At 44.4% G+C, this 12574-nt stretch overlaps 1 protein-coding gene across 6 annotated transcripts in view; it reads right to left on the bottom strand.

Moving 5' to 3' along the window:
• GRIK1 (glutamate ionotropic receptor kainate type subunit 1) overlaps positions 1 to 12574 on the bottom strand; it is a 546361-nt gene that overhangs the window by 128234 nt on the left and 405553 nt on the right. For all 6 annotated transcript variants that reach the window (XM_075543397.1, XM_075543399.1, XM_075543398.1 and 3 more), the window contains one exon: positions 11385 to 11528. In XM_075543397.1, the coding sequence (XP_075399512.1) occupies positions 11385 to 11528 (144 nt within the window). The remainder of the gene's footprint in view (positions 1 to 11384; positions 11529 to 12574) is intronic.

Genomic DNA, 12574 nt, shown 5'->3' with positions numbered 1-12574 from the left:
TATTTACTTTTTTATTTGCCTTCTTCCCCTGTCCAGTCCCTATATAGAGGATAAATTCCACCATAACAGGATCATTTTCCCTCACTATTGAATTCTTGGGGTCTTAGAAGAGTGTCTGCCATACACAGAAATTCAGTAAATATTTGTTTACCGAATGGATAAATGTAGAACCCGAGAATGCCGTGAGAAGTCTGGGGTGGTACACATAGTAAAGTGCTTGCCAGCATGTTGGATGTTCCAATTCATGCAATGGGGTCTCAGGAGACAGGCTTAGAGATCTGCTTTTAGAGGCCACAGTCTGAACAGTCCAGGAAGCTGTGCTACTTGGCTCACCTGGGATCTTCCTGAGGTGGAACTGATTGATCAAGCAACTACCAACTACAACAATATTCACTTATGTGGGTCTATCGATCTGCACACACAATGACATTCATTTTAGTAAAAAAATACATCTATGTGAATGTGCATACATACATATGTGCACACACCAAACAAGAAAATTAATTAGAACATTAGAAGTTGAATGGGAAGAAGATGATGATGGAAATGAGTGTCTGAATACTACTTATAAATACAGGTATTATTTAGAATCATATGCTAAAGAGAGTTTTGCCAAATCTCTCATGCGAAGTCTCTGCACCCTTTCAACTTTTGTGACAAATGATTTCTTTTTATTGGGGGCCTGCACAGCTGTTATCACAACCCACGCATACATCCATTGTGTGACAAATGATTGCAGTCTTTGCCACAGACCAGATATTCCAAGGAGAGACAACTCAGCATCTTAGTTACATATAAAATACAGCATAATTGACTAACACTGTGAACTATGAAAATTTAGGAGATGATTTCTGTGCTCAGAATTTCATAGGGAATGAGAAAGTAACTGGGAGATCTGTTCTTCCATTAGGTCTGCATGTTGTGAATGTGAGACAGTGCTGAGATAAATAGTTTTCTTTCCCACAGTGGAAACAATCTGGGGATGCTGAAGAAGAAAGAGTCAGAACACAGATCATTTTATTGAAGAGATGGAGACTGAGCAATACGGATGGACATTTTTTCAGCATCAGATTTTGACCGAGTTGGCTGCCAGATCCAATGTCATCTAATTAATCCAAGGGACAGCTTGTGCTGACAATCCGAGTCAGATGGCATGCAATAACAGGAAATGTTACTCAGCAGAGTCACAGGAGGATAAAAATATGTCAGAACTTATGTTTCTCTAGGGCGTTTACTTTTTTTTCAATCCTGCAGTTTTCACTCAGCTCCCAAAGGAAAACATAAACAACAACCAAACACACCAAACACCCTCTTAATATTGACCAAATAATATTCCAAATAAATGTCAAGGCAAATGTAGGCGCCTCAGTGGAGAATTTTATTTTTTACACTTTCAGTTTCAGAAGTGGGAATTTAAATATATTCAAATTTATACTCTTCATTCCATGAAAATAGACTCGATAAATTACATAGCAAAGCAGTGTCAAAAAGCTGCCTGTATTTTACAACGCTCTCAATGATACCACATATATATTGCATTTGGAAATAATTTTTTATCCTATGTGGTAAATTTATTTTGGAACTGATCAATTAAAACTATTTATATAGTTTAAAAATAAGTACCAGTTCAGCAAAACTTTATGAAGGGTTTGCTAGATTCCAACTTCCTGGGTTCAGCTAAACCAGCATCTTTCACGTGTCTGCTGTGTACAGGCACAGTGCTTGAGGAAACAAAGTTGCCTGAGCTTGTCTCTGTCCCAGGGAAATACCTTTGAGTGTCTGAAGGAAGTATGCTTCATGCCTATGTAAAGATAAGCAGGAGCGATGCGGACCAATGGAGAATCCATCCCCAAATGGAAGCTCAGAAAAGACTCATTCTAGATAATAAATTTGAAGAAGTTATTAGCTGCTCCCACTCATTGTGACCCCATGTACAATTCACCCCGACCATTGTGGTGGGTAGGGGCTTCTGTGACTCATTGTCAGAAGTAGATTTTCCAGCATGTCTTCCCATTCTTTGTTTGGGAGCGCTGCTGATACATGGTTCAGGTCATGGCAACACTCAAGCCTTCACTGGCACCGATTTGCCCAAATTAAAAAGGAGGCAAAGCTCTCCTGATCCAGAGGAGAATGGCCAAAGGGGTGTGTATCAGGAAGCTTAGCCAGGAAAAGAAAGAGCGATAGATTTGGAAAGGAGGTTAGGGGACCTGGGAAACTAAAAGCAAGTTTGTGTTTCCAGAGAGAAGTACATCTATTCTGCACTTATATGAACAGTGGTTATAAAAAGCCTGGGACTCGGGAGCCTAGTGAGAGGATATTGTAATAGCCCGAGTGAGGAATGATGAGGGCACTAGGAAAGGAAATGTCCTGATGAATATGCAGGACAAAAAAATTGACCAGAATTTACAATTCATTAGATGAATGTGCCGAGAGAGATGGATAAGTCTGGGACACTCTTCAAAGTGCTGATGTGGGTGACTTGTTATCTTACTGTGGTCTCTGAAACGTCTGTCCCTATGTTCAATGTTAAGCTACCAAGGTGGTAGGTAGACACCCCAAGTCCTCTCCGCACATGTAGAAAGGAAGCGTTCCTCAGAGATTGTTCTAGACTTTTGAGATAAAAGGTCTATAAAAGGGTAGAGGAAGTACTAAGGGTAGGGGTTTATTTGGTTAGGTTCTTGCTTCTCTGTGAACCCACACCCTTCTCCCTTTGTGATGTCACTTCTCACTCCATGCCTAGTGAGGGGGCTTCCAGGGGCCACTCGGAGCGATCTGAATTGGGTTTTCTACCATTGGAGACAAAGAAGACCCATGACTGACACAAATGCGAGAAAACGAAACTCACACTCAAATTCAGCTGCCATGAAGTCAAGTCCTACTTCCGCATATAGTGACCACAGAGACTAGGGTAGAACTGCCCGTGTGTGTCTCTGAGACTCTAGGGACAAAAGAGGTCTTGAGCAGAGGCGACCCATTGCCTCGGTGATCCAGAAAGATGCGCTTTGTTGCACTGCGACTAGAATGTCCTGTCGGAATTTTCAGGGAAGCGATAAGCCAGTGTTCTCTGTAGGCTCACGTTGGCTCTGGGACACCTGGAGGGGACTGTCCTGAGCTATATGCAATTGAGCTGCTGAAGGGACTGAGGGTGCTTCAGGAGAAAGGCAAGAGAGAGAGAGAGAGGTAAAACCATGGATGTTAAGAGACCAAGGAGGCAGGGACAGGTTGTACCTGAAACAGGGATTCACTGATCTAAGCCAAAGCATCATCAGAAGAAATGGCTCAGTAGGAACCCTTAAAGAGCCAAAGAAAATCCCTCATGAAAAAGAGTCTGTTTTAAACATATCCCCGGCCAAGGAGGAGCCAACATGGCCATGGCTTATATGGAAAATACCATGCCAGCCTTCAAAGCAAACACCTGAGCAATTGAGGGAAATCATTGCAATTCACAATCCAGGCATCCTGGACATCAAATGAATGGATATTAAAAAAAACAAAACAAAAAACAATTACACCCCAATTGGAAGAAGGAATTAGCTGAACACATCAAATGTGAAAAGACACAGAGGAGCGGGGCCTTGGGAGCTGATTCAATGTAGCTTGGCCATTAGCTTGGAACTCAAATGAGAAGCCCAGGGAAGCAACATCTTAGAAGTCGCAGCAGTAGACAGAGAGACGGTGGGGACATTCTAGGAGTGGAGCCAGGGGAGTAGGACATGAACCAGATCTAAGGGGAGAAAGCACTGGAAAGAGAGCCAGGACTTCACGGATCTGGCATCTATAAAACAGGAAGGAAACCAGGACTTTATTTAGGCAGGGTCATTCATCAAAGGTGAAGGGCTTGCTACTCAATGGGTCTGTGGTTAGTGCATTCCTCTCATTGCCCTTGGCCAGAGCCTGGTCCCAAATGTTGGCTGTAGCCAATGAAAAGTACCCAGGCACCCTAGGGACACAGAAGAGCATGCTTTCCCTCCTCCCATTCTCTAGGAGGATGAGCCTACCATCCTGGAAGCCCTGGCCCTTAGATCCTGTAGTCTCTACCATCCTGGAAGCCCTGGCCCTTAGAGCCTGTAGTCTCTACCATCCTGGAAGTCCTGGCCCTTAGAGCCTGTAGTCTCTACCATCCTGGAAGCCCTGGCCCTTAGAGCCTGTAGTCTCTACCATCCTGGAAGCCCTGGCCCTTAGAGCCTGTAGAATGAGCCTTACTATATCTCCAAAACCGGCAAACTGCTCTGCTGACCAGCATGAGAGTACTTCAAAGATACTGGACTATCCCTGAGCCACTGCCTGTCCCACTGACCAGCAATTCTAAGAATTACATAGGTAGCCTCATGGTCAGTCTATAAAGATACATAGGCAGTTTGGTGATCACTGAGTTTAGATTAATATACCAAATCAACTTCACTGCCATCGAGTCAATAACAACTCAAAGTGGGCCTGTAGGACAGGACAGAACTGCTCCTGTGGGTTTCTGAGACTAATTCTTTATGGGGTAGAAATTCCCTTCTTTCTTCTTACCAAGAAAGCTTTGAACTGCTGACCTTGTAGTTAGCAGCCCAACTCATAACCACCACGACAAAAGGGCTCCTTTATGTTAATATAGAGAGAAATAATTCAGAAAAGGGGGATGAGAATACTTGTACACCTTAAAAATATAATAAACACTGAATTGTCCTAATATATGTTGAGATTGTTGGATTAGTGTGTGTTCTCTGCATGTATTCTCAACACCAATAACAGAGAAAAATAAAATACATAGTAATAAAAACTTGGCGGTTATAGCTAAGCAGATCCTGAAGAACACATTCCCTTCTTAACGTCAGCAGTGTTTGTGAGTAGACTCCATAGCAGTGGCTTCAGTTTGTCGATTTTAAAATGCAGAACTTGATACAATTTGAGTGCTGTTGCCATCTTTTCATTCTCTTAAAATCCTGCCTTTATTTTTAGCCAACCCCTTGGAAGAGCTGTGAGCTCTCAGAAAGCACCAGACTTCCCGTGTGGTAGGGATTGGGAAATATGCGTAGATCATTCTTTTGAGGGGGAAAGAAGAAGTATCTCCCAGGGCCGCCCAGGCATGCCAGCTTGCACCATCTGTCAAGTCCAGAGCAGCGACTAGTGAACACAAGTAAGAATTATCCTGTCTTTAAGACCCCAGTGTGAGGTGGAACAGCTGGAGGAGTAGGGTGGGGGGAGAGTAACCAGCAAAGTCCAACAGAGCCCACCAGGTTCTTCATTGTACTAGAATCTTCTAGCAGGGCCAAGCTGGGGGAAGGGAGAGATCTAGAGTTAAATCCTGTTGGAGTTTTGATGATGACCTTATATTTGATTTTCTAATGAGTAAGTTAAGGCTGAGCTTCAATTTAGAACAAATAGTGGGCTTTATTGGGGACTTTATTCTTTGCGGGTGACAGCAGGACATCTGAGTGAATTTGTCCAGCAGGGAGATGATTGGCGAGCTTACATATAAGGGAAATGTTAGGATTGAACTCAAGAAATTTTCACTTATTATTCCGTAAAAATCCTCCCCTTCCTTTTCAGCTTTTTATGATTACTTCAAAGCCATGTTGTCTAGAATTCCTTCCTTAATAATCTTTATGGATGCATAGGTATCAATCAATCCGAACACAACCGACAAAATAAAACAACCCATCTGTTTTATTTCTGTTGCAAGAACCATTGGATTCCTGCCAAATTATAAAGAGATTTGAATTTCTTAGCTCAGCAGTCAGTTCCTGCCTATGGTCCCACCACCTTTATTTAAAATTTCTTAAGTAAGGAAATTCCTACCTGGGCCCACTCCATCTAGTCCCAACAAAACCAAATGAAACTCATTGTAGTTCAGTGGATTCTGGCTCATCGTGACTCTACAGGACAGGGCAGAATTGTCCTATAGGGTTTCCAAGGGTTTAAGCTTATAGAAGCTGATTACTACATCTCTCTCCCACAGAGGGTCCAGCGGGTTTAAACTGCTGACCTTTCAGTTAGCAGCTCAGCAGTTGGACCACTGTGCCCACCCCTTGTGCTTCATCTATACTTGTGCTGTTCCCTGTCTCATATGGCTTAGAAACCATTTGATGGCAAAAGGCTGATGATTGGTTGTTTCTTTAGTTAGTGCACTACGACGGAGCACTCCTTCAATTCACTTCCATTCCCAGCACACCATCAAAGCATCCTGAACACGGATTTTAGGAAAGCTAGGGTTTTACTAAGACTGAGACGACAGTCTGATATTGCAGAAAATTGGTGTGCATTTGAGGGGAAGATGGATCCAAGGCTTAAACCAGCCTTAGTGTAGGATCTATGACCCAGAACAAAATTAGGAACTACTGATTTAACCTACAATCTGATTAGCTTCTCTGTGCCCATAGTTCACCACTCTTTGCAGCACCTGTGATTGGTGAGCCCTTTCTCCCCAAATGTCTCCATGCAGCTGCTCTCTCTGACTTCCCCAGAGCCAGCTAGAACTTGTCCTGGACCCAGGACCCTTCTGGCAGCAGGAGAGAGGACATCCTTCAGCTTTCTCAGCCCCAATCCAGCTACCATTTCCTTGGCGGATGTGAGATACTGCTTGCCGGGTGTTCTGTTCTGGACGCTCAGTCTGGTGGACCAGTGCCTACTACCACTGGGCCTTTACAGAAGAGTAGTTTTTGTGGCCAGTCACATACGATTTTGTCATTCCTGGGAATCCTTGAAGTTGGCCTCTTGTATGCTATATGCCTAAAAGCATGGGACTTCCTGCTTCCCCAATGCTAGTTCCTGCCTATGTGTAAGCATGACTACTTTATCTTAGGCTCTGATAATAATAATAATTAATGGTTAGGACAATAATACTAACAGCAAAGAGCACTTACATATGCAGAGCACTATACTTAACCTTTGTCTCATGACTCATTTCTTTACTAGAGAGGGACAGCATTATCCAACCGTGTTTTAAATCAGATATTATTATTATACTATTTTTTAAATGTAAAAAACAAAACAAAACCAGAAATTTCCACGGAAGGCTCTTGTTTGTAACTAGCCGACACAGAGCTGGCTGCTGACTCATGGCCACCTTGTACATAATAGGGTATAACCATGGGCTTTTTATTTTTAAAAGTCAACCGCAAGGTCTTTCTTTCTAGTGTCTCAGTGGTCCATCTCCACTGGTCAGTATGATAGTGATATGCAAGCTTCTAATGACAGATGGGTGATGGCAGCACAAGAGGTCTAGAAGCCCAAACTCATTGCCAGTGACTTGGTTTGGATTCACCATAACCCCTTAGGACAGAGTAGATCTGCTCCTTTGGATTTCCAAGGCTGTACCTTTCTATGGGGTTCAAACTGCTGACCTTGTGTTTAACAGCCCAATGCATAAGCCACTACAGCACCAGGACATAGGGATGTACAAGCTACATATTGACTTCATTTGGTGCGGGGGGCAGGCATATGTCCCTCAATGAGAAGTTAGTGTTCCATAATGGAATCCCAGCTATGCTTTTAGATATGGGGATTTATAATTTTCCAGTAAGGATTTGATGGCCTTTGAGTGGTACAATTGTCTTGCTGTTGGTTGCTGTCCTAAAGGTTGGTTGTTCAAACTCACCCGGTGGTCCCACAGGAAACGTCATAGTACCCAACTTCCATAAAGGTTAGCATCAAGCAGACCCTCTGGAGCAGTGATACTCTGTCACACTTGGGGACACATGGGGGAACCATGAGTTGTACATAAATAAATCACAATAAATAATAAGCATTTGTTTAGCAAATTCCCAGAAAAATAATACATGGAGGCTCCAACGATTTTGTGGAGAAAGTGAAATTCTTTACTTTTAATTTGATTTTGAAACACCGTGTGCACACTATTAGAGTTAAAATGTTCTTCACTGTCTAGCCAGTCTGCTGACAAGCAGTTCGAAAGGTACACCTAAAGGGGCTTCTGATCCTGAAGGATGTGTGACGTTATCAGTGCAGATGGTAGACAGCAACCTCTCCACTTGGGACGAATGCCATCTTCACTCCCTAAATTCAGTCTGCTGACTTGCTCCTCTGCATTATTTCTAACTAGAGAATTTTTTTCGTTCCTTTAAGATGTGAGGTACGAAAAGAAAGAAGAAAGGGGGGGCGGTGGAACGTTCCTAATAAATCCTCACTGACTTACACACCACTGGGGTCACCCGTGGCAGATGGACAGATTTTGGCAGAACTTCCTGACAAAGACAGACTGGGAAAAAGGGCTTGTGATCTACTTTTTGGTAAAGAACGTTCTCCAACTTGCTGGCTTTTGACCGATTATCAGGAAATCCCAGTAGCTAGAGAAGTCGAGGGACAACAATGATGAGAAAGGCGCTTGGTGAGGTGGGTCGGCACCGGAGCTGCAACAATGGACCGACTTGGACATCCTGGCCATTGCCGAGATGGTGCAGGACTGAGCGCATTTTAATATTCAGTGGTACAGAAGACCACCACGAGTCAGAGTCAGCCTGATGGCAGCGATCTATCTAATAAAGCCTGCTGCCTGCAAAATTGTGTTGAGTTATAAACTCATGTAACGGAATAGCTGCATTTTCTCACTTTACACATTTCAGTTCATCTTAGAATTCCCTCAGTGGGAGTCCTCCAACAGGCTGAAGCCCTGCTGTGGGCTCCCCCATTCCCTCTTCTCTGCAGGTAGCAACAGCCTGCCAGGAGTAGCATATGGCATCTTGACTCAGGGGACAAAGGAGAGGACAAGAACAATGATGATAAAGGCTTCTAGTGCATCCTGTCCCCACCCTAATGGTGGAGAGGGAATTTCCAATGTTTGAATGTAAAATGCTACCTCGTTTCCATGTGGTCTTTATTTTGTTAAACATGTTTAAATGTGCCTTGGTATATTTACCTTTTCATGCAAAAAGTGGGGCACACCCAGTGTTTGATCCCAAGCTTTCATGTGGCCTCATGTCTCCCCTTGCAGTGGTCTGAGCTACCAGGGAGCCAGCTGCCCCCTTGTTAAAGATAAAGGCAATCAGGATGACTATGCAGGGCCTCTCAGGGATCCCTGCAGGGAGACAAGGAGGCTGTGCAGTATTTTTCTATTAGGCACAGTACGTTAGATTTATGTAGCTGTCAGAAAGGATATTTCGTTCCGTGCCTGTTTGTGATTCCTTGTGGTGGTGGTGGTGGTGGTGGTTGCTGGCTTACAATGTCTGGCACCATCGTCGGGCTGACAGTGGTGGAGCATTCCAGGGAAAAGAGGCACTAACCCCTCAGAGTCCATATAATGTACTGACACGGCTCTTCGCATCGCTCAGCTTCCTTCTGGCTGTCTCAACAATGCTACAAGGTAGATGCTGGTACGATCTTCATCTTCCAGGTGAGCAAACGGAGATGCGAGGAGTTTAATGTAGGTTCCATGGCTCTGAAGCGTCAGCAAAACTGGAATGTGAGCCCAAGCAGTCAGTGTGCCAGGTCAACTGTGAGAAAGAGTGGTGCTCAGGGATTAGTTAATGGAAGCACTCCCTGCTAGGCAAGCACAAGTGCAGAGCCCACACCCGAGAGTGAGTTTCTCCTTAAATCTTCAACCCAGGGATTCGTTTGCTGTTTGCCCTTCTCTACTCCCACTCTGGCAAGCTGGAAGTAAACTTGCTTTGGAGCGAGGGCACTTAAACTTGTTACACCCTCCTTCTTTGGCCGTCACCTTGATGGATTGCAGTCAGGCTTCAAGAGGGGAGTGGGGTGAACAGGTGAGCGCTGGTGTGTGGTTTTACAGAGACTTGTGGAAACATAGTCAAAGGCAAGGATCTTTCGATTGCATTTCTCCTTCGCTCTGCCAGGCAGTCTTCTCTCGTACTGCGTTCTCTCCCATTTCTCTCTTTTAGGTCCCTGCCTCCTCCCAAGCTTCTGTGCTATAGAGATTGGGGTGGGGGATGAGGAAAACAGTACTCTTCTCCTAAGAGGTAAATCTCTGTAGAGCAGTGAAAATATTTGAGCATCACACCTATACCTTAGCAGGCAAGTTAGCCTTGACTGCTCCCAAGAAAGTCTGGATGCACTGAGGCGGGAGTTAGGGTCAAAGATATGTGAAAGATATGTCTCTTTCAGCAGTGCTGTGAGGTATGTGGACGGATTTATTGAGTTGTCCCCTCTCCAAACTGTTGAAAGCTAGCCTTAAACTGGTAGATGGACCTTGCAACAACCTTACATCGAATGTCCCCCTATCTTAGCAGGTGATCGAGGCCATACCAGTGTACTGTGCATCCCATACCTAATGCCTTCTGAGGGATGAGAGGAGCGCAACTACAGACCCAACAACCACAAGGGGGAAGTCGTATATCATGTGAGGACTGCCAAGGAATTAAGGGACACCCATGGCTTCCCACAAAGAAAGACCTTCATTTGGACCTTTACTCTCTAGAATAGTGAAAATAAGTTTTTGTGCTTGAAAATCATCACCAGTGATATTGCTACTGTGTTATGACTAAGCTACAAAGGAAAGGGTCTCCAGCTCCTAAAACATGGTCTTGGACAGGTAAGCAAAATTGCCTCAGAGAAGAAAGCGTGGTAGATAATTCTGATTCCCAGGGCAATAATGAGAAACCCTGTTCACTTGCAAAACCATTAACTTCCTGGGCAAGTTTGAATGGGAGCAAAAATTTTCAAGCTAACTGGCAAATAGCAAAACACATACGTATATGCATATATTCTTACATACATTAAAAATCACTCTCTCATGAACATAGAAGTCCTTTGATTCAGTCATGCTCATTGAGCCATGTAACCCCAGGCTTGAGGGCCCTGGGAGAACAGGGTGACTTGGAGGAGCTATCTTTGGTACCCTTTAGTGAAGGGCCCACTCTCTCCCTGACCCAGCGGACCACGAATAGACACCCTGAACGTGAGCTCCCCGCACATGGGAGGAGAACCAGAACTAGCTGGGGCCACAGGTGGAATAAAAGAAGGCTGGAATTACGCCATGGTAACTGTGACCACCAGCTTGTCTGTAAGTTCTCCACACTGGTGTCACCAGGAAAGACAAATCATTCGAAAAGTACATCACATTTGGGCAATACAGGGTCAACCCAAACAAGGGAAATTCTCAGTGGGATGGATGGAGACGACAGCTACCATCCTGGACTCCAGCATAATCGTGAAGTCTGCACAGCATCGGCACACCTTTGTTGTGTTATATATGATTGCCAGGAGCCAGAGCCGCTGGTATGGCAACAAACAAGCAGCTTCTGCGGATGTCCCAATAGCACACTTGACTATTCCTGGCAGACCTCCTGGACACACTTTCACCACACAAGTCCCAGCTGACTGGTTTGCAATGGCTATCCCTCCCTTAAAGACGTCATGCCAACAGGACCACATAGGAAGAACCACACCAAATGGACACTCTACATCGTGCCGAGCCAAAGGAAACTTGCCTCTTTGATCAGGTTCATAAATCGGGGCCCAAGGCGCCACGGCTTGTGTCGATGGCACTGTAATGAGCTGACGGTGAGCTGGGAAGCCCGGTGGGAGGCGATGGCCAGCATGTACACGGCGTCGTACATCAGAGCGGCTTCAGTCTGCAGAGGAAAACACACACCGCACCTTCAATGCCACCTTCGCTTACTTTCTTCCCTGCCTTTCCACTCACCCTACTTCCGCTGCTCACATTCGTCTCATCCAAACGACCATTAATTCTCCAGCTGAACAGTTTTCACTCTCTGATAGCTATTTCTCTGCAAAATAATACCTCGCCCTCAGAGTAAATTGACATCATAGCTGTACTTTGTTTTGAGTTCTTGAAAAGTAAATAAAAGAAACTCAGATGCACTACAAAAACTTGCTTCAGGGATAGATAGTTTTGACATCCTGTAGCTGAAGCAGTGTGAAGATCAATTGCATTGAGTTAGAACCTGCCAAAGCTCAATAAGTCAGTAGCAGATTTTGTTTCTCAGTATGCATATCTATGTATCTGTCTATCCACTTATATGCTTTTGGTAGAAAAACTAACAGGTGATTTCCAGATAAGGATTCTTGGGTTGGCCATTTCTACTTTATAGAGCCAAGGAAGTTGGAGTCATGTAGTCAAATTCAACAGCAGGTCTGCAGAGACTCTTCAAAGAATAGACATGTGTAACTTGCTTAGACTGTCTCTTTTTATCAGTACTGCCTTTCTGTATGCACAACGTGTACTTGTGGTTATTGGGCTGCGATCCGCAAGGTTTGTAGTTCAAAACGACCAGTCCCTCTGCAGGAGAAACATGGGCTTTCTATTCCCATCAGCAGTTACAGTCTCAGAAACTCTAAGGATGGTTATGAGTTGGTGCTGACTCGGTGTCAGTGAGTTTGGGTTTTGGTTTGGTTCTTCCTCTTGGCATAGTGGGTCAAGCACTAGTTGCGAACCTTCAGGTCAGCAGTTCAAATCGCCTAGTTGCTTTTCAGGAGGAAGCGATCTGCCTGGTAAAGATTTATTTAGAGCTGCAGAAACTCTATATCTGTGGTTCTCAACCTGTGGGTCACAACCCCTTTGGGATTTGAACGACCCTTTCACAGGGGCCGACCGATTCATAACAGTAGCAAAATGACAGTGATGAAGTAGCAATGAAAATAATTTTATGGTTGGGGG

Source organism: Tenrec ecaudatus, chromosome 2, assembly GCF_050624435.1.
Source record: "Tenrec ecaudatus isolate mTenEca1 chromosome 2, mTenEca1.hap1, whole genome shotgun sequence".
Lineage (NCBI taxonomy): Eukaryota > Metazoa > Chordata > Mammalia > Afrosoricida > Tenrecidae > Tenrec > Tenrec ecaudatus.
This window is presented reverse-complemented; position numbering and strand designations above follow the sequence as displayed.